This window comes from Limulus polyphemus, unplaced genomic scaffold (genome assembly GCF_000517525.1).
Source record: "Limulus polyphemus unplaced genomic scaffold, Limulus_polyphemus-2.1.2 Scaffold1279, whole genome shotgun sequence".
NCBI classification, from domain to species: Eukaryota; Metazoa; Arthropoda; class Merostomata; order Xiphosura; family Limulidae; genus Limulus; species Limulus polyphemus.
The window spans coordinates 267,011-274,734 of record NW_013666889.1 but is presented as its reverse complement, the minus strand read 5'-3'; the positions used below and the strand labels follow the sequence as shown (position 1 = coordinate 274,734).

Sequence of the window (7,724 nt, the reverse complement as noted above, 5' to 3'; positions counted from 1 at the left end):
CACGGTCCTTTTCAGGACTTTTCTGAAGAAGGCAGTAGAGTAACAGCCGAAAGTGTGAATATAAATTATTACTAGTTACTATCTAATAGTCCATCCCAGTGGATCAGGGGTACGTTTATGGATTTCCAACTCTAAAATCCGAGATTCGATTCCCCGAGGTGGACAGCACTATGAAGCTTTACGTTAAAACAGGACAAATTTTAGAACAAGCATCTGGTAATATAGAATTAGAAATTAACATATTGTAATAAAAAAATCACGAACTAATTATAATTGGACTTAGGTAATCGTGTTGGCTAATAACGATAACAACGAGTGATATCAGATCACCAAAACCTTAACGTTAGAACGTAAAATCTTTTACTGAGGGATGGTGGGCACAGTACAGATAGCCCATTGTGTAGCTTTGTACTGAACAACAACCAAACATTACAGGGGTATACGTATGCATCGGAAAACGTAGCAATGGGCGATTTTCATAGAATAACAGCTCAACTAATGGAAAGAATGCCGGACGAAGGCTGGTACTTGAGAAAATTGACCCGAATTAATAAGCCCATGAAGAAGAGAGTAATCATACTATTGGTTTCATCAAATACTTTTTTTTTTCATTAAAGCCTTGCCCGTAACTCGGGTTATTGAGAACCCCGTGGTGGTTGGTTATTTTACAGATAGTGGTAAGATGAAAGAGTTTGTTACGTCTGCCTGAGCAATTACTAATTACATCTAATTAAAGTGTAGATTTTGTCGTTGTCGTTTTTTGTTCCCAGCGGGCAGACGGTCTACGTGTTTGAAATTATCCAACTTTTGGTGCCCTCAAGTAGGCAGTTTTTATGGTGTATGAAAACGCTTCTGAAAATTGTAATTACCTTTTTTTGTAAGACATCTGAACAAACATGAGACGACATCATTCCGTACAGTAAATACTAAGATAAATTTGACTGGTTTGTTTGGAAACACCTACACACAACAGGCTATCTGCTCACCACGGGTATCGAAACCCGGTTTTTAGCGTTATAAATCTGCTGAATTGCTGCTGAGCCACTGGTTATTTCAGTTAGTAACATCTAAGATAAACATGAAACAAAGATTAACAGTCAGATTAAACTGTTTTCAAATGTTGGAAATCGGTGTTTATTTCACTCTTGTTTTACATGTTCAATCTATCACAGCGATGATAATGTATGGGGAACGGTAAGCTAAGAATGGTTAATTATTATTGTTATGAGACAACACCACCAGTGGTTGAATATTGTTGTTATGAGACAACGCCACCAATGGTTGATTATTGTTGTTATGAGACAACGCCACCAATGGTTGATTATTGTTGTTATGAGACAACGCCACCAATGGTTGATTATTGTTGTTATGAGACAACGCCACCAATGGTTGAATATTGTGTAGTGTTAGCAGTGGTTAATTATTGTTGTTATGAGACAACGCCACCAATGGTTGATTATTGTGTAGTGCCAGCAGTGGTTAATTATTGTTGTTATGAGACAACGCCATCAGTGGTTAATTATTGTCGTTATGAGACAACGCCACCACCGTTATTAAGATGGCAGGATGCACTCATTATCCATATTTCAAGAGAATAGTTTAATTTCATTTATCCAACTTTTCTTTGTGTAACCTCCTACAGAAGTTTCAGGAGATACTCTCCTAGACTTCACGTGTCGCACGAGACACCTTCGTAAACGGTATTTGGATCGGCACGTTACAAATAGGTGTGTCTAATTTAAATAAGTTACTATACTGCTTAAGCCTAAATCCACTATTGTTTTTATTAATAATTCAGTTCAGGAACTAGCTAGTAATTTATGTTACTCCAAATTAATACATTCATAATTGATATTACACCTATCAATGATAAGTCTTGTCTTTTTTTTCGTCCCTCGGTGGGCCAGCGATGATTTTACGGACTTACAACGCTAAAATCCGGGGTTCGATTTCCCGCAGTGGACACAGCATATAGCCCAATGTGGCTTTGCTCTAAAAGAAAGAAAGAAACAATTAAGAAGCAATTAATTAGAATAAGATTATCTTTTAAATGGAGTTTCATTGTTTGGGAAGTAATCCCCGCTATCAGCTCATTGGTCCTCTCTCGAATCTAGGAGCAGGGTGCGAGAGAGAATATAGAAACGTTAAAAACATCCGTACTAAAAACGAAGGCGTCAGTCGTGACGCGAAACAAAGACGTAGGAAGACTCGTTTGTAGTTCGTAAGGAAATTGAGCACTTCAGCTCAGCTCCTTGAGAAGTCGGCGCGAGCACTTCTGGTTAGAAACGGTTTATCAACAACACTAAGTATTAAGGGTGATAGAATCAATGCAGTGCTCATAGACGGTGATATTTTGGTAATTTTCATTGAAAGAAAAGAAAAAGCATTCATTGTTTTGCAGACGGAATCACGTGGAAAACAATGGCATATGTGCTACACAGAAAATCGCTCTTCTTCCTGCTGCTCATCTTCATTCTTTGCCCCATCTTCCAGTGCAGACGGATTCCTTGGTGGCACATCAAAATGGCACAAAGACAAGGGTATTTCACAACTAATTTGGTACTTTTGTTTGTGATACGAAATAATGGTTGATAAATAGGATGACGTTGATCAAATATTTTTATATTATGGGTGTGGTCAGTGTAAGAAGACCAGTTTGTGTTGTTGTTGTTCAACAGTTAGGTTTGTTTGTTTGTAGTTAAGCACAAAGCTACACAATGGGCTATCTGTGCTATGCCCACCACGGGTATCAAAACCCGGTTTCTAGCGTTGTAAGTCCGCAGGCATACCGCTGTGCTACTGGGGGGGGGGGGCTCAGCAGTTAGGAACCGCTCTATATTTTCAGCATCGTAAGAATTACAGTTAGTTACGTGTTGTTGGACAAATTCTTAAGTTGGGTCACACATGATAAATAATATGGAACGAGGGATCATAAAATGTGATGACTCCGATTGGATAGAAACAATAACGGAAAGATATGAATTTGAAATGGAAAAGGGAGGGGGGATGATTGGGGAGTAGACAGTTGGACTCGAGAGAGAGAGAGAGAGAACAGACGAGTTAGTGTTATTTGTTGTTGTTTTTGTAAAGGAAGAGATAACATCACGATCTTGGCAGTTTATTCTTATCGCATCTGAACATAACTTTAAGAAAAGAACTCATGCCATGAGGCTTTGTCATGACGATGAGGAAGTAGTCATTAACATGAAGTTAACCGGAGATTACTTTTAAAAACTGATGTTATCGAATTAGATAAGTCTATCCTGTGTAGCTGTCGTCCCTCATTGGTTTTGTTCACCATTCAATTGTATTGATATATTTTATACTAAGAAGAGAGAAAACACAAACTGACCAACTTTTGTTACCCAAAATGAGTTGATTGGCATAGTTTACCTTTAGAGAAAACACAAACTGACCAACTTTTGTTACCCAAAATGAGTTGATTGGCATAGTTTACCTTTAAAGAAAACACAAACTGACCAACTTCTGTTACCCAACATGAGTTGATTGGCATAGTTTACCTTTAAAGAAAACACAAACTGACCAACTTTTGTTACCCAACATGAGTTGATTGGTCTAATTTACCTTTAGAGAAAACACAAACTGACCAACTTCTGTTACCCAAAATGAAATGATTGGTCTAATTTACCTTTAGAGAAAACACAAACTGACCAACTTCTGTTACCCAAAATGAAATGATTGGTCTAATTTACCTTTAGAGAAAACACAAACTGACCAACTTTTGTTACCCAAAATGAAATGATTGGTCTAATTGGGCATAATGTTAGTTTCTGTATATATTTATATGATAATTAGGATGATTAATTATCTGACCAAAAAAAATGACACTCTTCACTGTGACAGCTGAGAACGAGAGTTGAGTGATGATAGAAGCTTTGAGTACGGAACGCCATCTTGATTGAGAATAATAATTCCCCATACACATGTGTGGTTTATACTGTTGTTCGTGTTACTGTCTTGTCTGTTTTTTTTCAACCCTGATAAATACATGTGTGGTTTATATTGTTATTCGTGCTACTGTCTTGTCTGACATCAGACCAGTATGAAGTTATATACGTTTTTTCAACCCTGATAAATACATATGTGGTTTATATTGTTATTCGTGCTACTGTCTTGTCTGATATCAGATCAGTATGAAGTTATATACGTTTTTTCAACCCTGATAAATATATGTGTGGTTTATATTGTTATTCGTGCGAAACAAAACTAAAACCAAAAGCAAGAATGTAGTTTTTCCTACAGTTTCGGTTTTGGAAAAAAAATTGTTGGAAGTATTTCAGGGAAATGTGACAAATTCAGGGTTAGAAAAAACGTATATAACTTCATACTGGTCTGATGTCAGACAAGGCAGTAGCACGAATAACAATATAAACCACACATGTATTTATCAGGGTTGAAAAAAACGTATATAACTTCATACTGGTGTGATGTTAGACAAGACAGTAGCACGAATAACAATATAAACCACACATATATTTATCAGGGTTGAAAAAAAACGTATATAACTTCATACTGGTCTGATGTTAGACAAGACAGTAACACGAATAACAATATAAACCACACATGTGTATTTATCAGGGTTGAAAAAAACGTATATAACTTCATACTGGTCTGATGTCAGACAAGACAGTAAAGACTGGGGACTAGTAACCTTGACAACAAAATTGTCTTTTTCTCGTGTGACGCGGATGGGCATGAACTTCTCATTAGTGTATGTAATGTTTCAGTTTTTATTGTTGTTAATTAACAAGTAACTTAACAAAACACCCGTTAGAATAATATTAGCCCCACGCAACAAAGGACTCTAAATATTACCACAACGATACAACTAAGATAACCATCTGATATCGTCCAGAAACAGTCAATTGCAATTTTCTGTCTCTGGTTAGTAGATTAATAGTTACATAGCTAGCGCATTCCATTCCTGCTGCACGAAACAATTATTTCTATAAGGTCATTCGTCTAGAAACTGTGCTTCGGTAACATTTGTGTTAATCACATAATAATAAAGCGCGTATCCTGCTGTTAATATCGTATTAAATTCGTGGTTTACAGTTGAACAATTGTTGCTCCTAGCAACGAGAATCCTCACGTGATCTCCCGCCAAAAGCTCGTGTCATCTGTTACATCTATTTTACAACGATGCCATTTTTGTTTGTTTGTTTGTTGTTTTCATTTAACAGCCCTCACGGTAGCTCGGGGGTAAGTCTGAAGGTTTATAACGCTAAAAATCGGGTTTCCACACCCGCGGTGGACAGAGCAAAGATGGCCCATTGTGTAGCTTTATGATTAACAGCAAACGAATAAATAATTCGTTTATCAATTATGAATTTCTGAGATTCAACTGATTTCGAACAAAACCGCTCCAGCTATGCCTTTAACGTTTATTGTTCTAGTTTAAAGCTAGGCAAGCATGTAAAAAAACTAAAAAAAAAACTCATATTTCAAGATTATTACGGTGGCTTCTCATGCATTTAGAGGAATAAAATTTCACCCTAGGCCTATTATAAAATCATAAGCTTTATTTGGAAAAGACTGGACGTTGATTGGACGTTTCAAAAGGATATTACGAGGTTCACATAATACTACCCAGTACAGGTAGTGACTCCAGAGGCTATATTTAGGGATAGGCTGATCGAGAATGATAGAAACCTATTAAAAACCCTCTTTTTTGTAACGCCCTGTCATCCCTTTATTGGCTACAATGTATAATCCTAAGTGTGGCCCTGGAGAAATCAAATATTCCTACTACAAGTAACATTTAAGATATGATCATTTGAAATATGAGGTTTTCTTTATAAACTCTATGTAATTGAGATCATGGGTCTTCCCGCATCCTGACTGAGGTCCCCGGGGGGTACGTAGTCCCCAGTTTTAGAACCCTAACTTAGATGGTATAGTTTAATAGTGTATGATAGTACATTGAACACATTTATACAACATTATTTTATTAGATTTTAATCCAAACACTTGACTAGTGTTCTCGCATTGTTCTATCTTCAATTGAAATTGTATGAAATTAATGAGTGTTCCCTCATTCTAAACAGATCATTTTGTGGCCCTAACATTTGTTTTTATATACACAAGCGTTCCGGTGTACTATATACCTCCATTTCTTACAGAATACACCTAGTTTTGGAGAATAGAAATATAACGTATAAAACTTCAGTACTGTCTCGTGCATCTTACATATTTTTAGAGGTAAAACAAATGCATCTGGGCCCGGCATGGCCAGGTGGTTAGGGCCCCGGCATGGCCAGGTGGTTAGGGCGCTTGACTCGTAATCTGAGGGTCGCGGGTTCGAATCCCCGTCACACCATAACATGTGGGGGCGTTATTATGTGACAGTCAATCCTACTATTCGTTGGTAAAAGAGTAGCCCAAGAGTTGGCGGTTGGTGGTGATGACTAGCTGCCTTTCCTCTAGTCTTACACTGCTAAATTAGGGACAGCTAGCGCGAAATTCAAACAAACAAAACAAACTAAATGCATCTATATAGGGAGGAAGAGGTCTCAGAGTACCTGACCCTCCTAGGTCACAAAGACCTAAATTCCGATTAGGAGAGAGGAGCATCTATATATCGCAACCTGGTGGTTGGTGACTGGCACTACTGCACTGGTGGTCGCTTGGTCGTGATTTCGGTCTTGAGACCCAGAAGAATCAGGTGCACACTGGACCTCTTCCTCTCTCCATAGCGCTTCGACTGTCCACACACACAGATGACCGTTTCCTTAGCCATGTCCACTAATGGAAATCAGGATTTTTCCTTTTATGTCCAACAATTTCACTTTAATTTGATTATTCGAACAGAAAGTCTTATTCTTGCAAGTACACAAAAACCCCTTCTTCTTTAAATAAAACTGTTAAAACTGGCTTGTCTAGTACAAGATGTCCGTTCATGTAAGAGACTTTTTAGATTTAATGGCGAGATGTACGTACATTTGTATCCTTCATGTGTGATCGAGTTTTCCAGCGTATTTAATGATTTATTATCGGTTAAACTTCTCTATAATATTCTGTTGATCTCTATAACAGTCTGTTGATCTTTATAATAATCTGTTGATCTTTATAATAGTCTGTTGATCTTTATAATAATCTGATCTCTATAATAATCTGTTTATCTTTATAATAGTCTGACTCTAAAATAACCTGTTGATCTTTATAATAATCTGTTGATCTTTATAATAGTCTGTTGATCTCTATGATAATCTGTTGATCTTTATAATAGTCTGTTGATCTCTATGATAATCTGTTGATCTTTATAATAGTCTGTTGATCTCTATGATAATCTGTTGATCTTTATAATAGTCTGTTGATCTCTATAACAGTCTGATCTCTAGCCTGACGAGATGTCTACATATGATCTCTATAATAGTCTGATCTCTAGCCTGACAAGATGTCTACATATGATCTCTATAATAGTCTGATCCCTACCCTTACAAGTTGTCTACATATGATCTCTATAATAGTCTGATCCCTACCCTTACAAGTTGTCTACATATGATCTCTATAATAGTCTGATCTCTAGCCTGACAAGATGTCTACATATGATCTCTATAATAGTCTGATCTCTAGTCTGACAAGATGTCTACATATGATCTCTATAATAGTCTGATCTCTAGTCTGACAAGTTGTCTACATATGATCTTTATAATAGTCTGATCTCTAGCCTGACAAGTTGTCAACATATGATCTATATAATA

General features: G+C 36.9%; 1 protein-coding gene across 1 annotated transcript in view; it reads left to right on the top strand.

The window, feature by feature from the left end:
* Nucleotides 1–2,190: 2,190 nt before the first annotated feature.
* The window catches only part of LOC106462905 (periostin-like), a 31,683-nt gene continuing 26,149 nt past the window's right edge, over nucleotides 2,191–7,724 (top strand). The window contains exon 1 of the mRNA XM_013922872.2: nucleotides 2,191–2,540. Coding sequence (XP_013778326.1) covers nucleotides 2,422–2,540 — 119 coding nt within the window. The 5' untranslated portion in view covers nucleotides 2,191–2,421. The remainder of the gene's footprint in view (nucleotides 2,541–7,724) is intronic.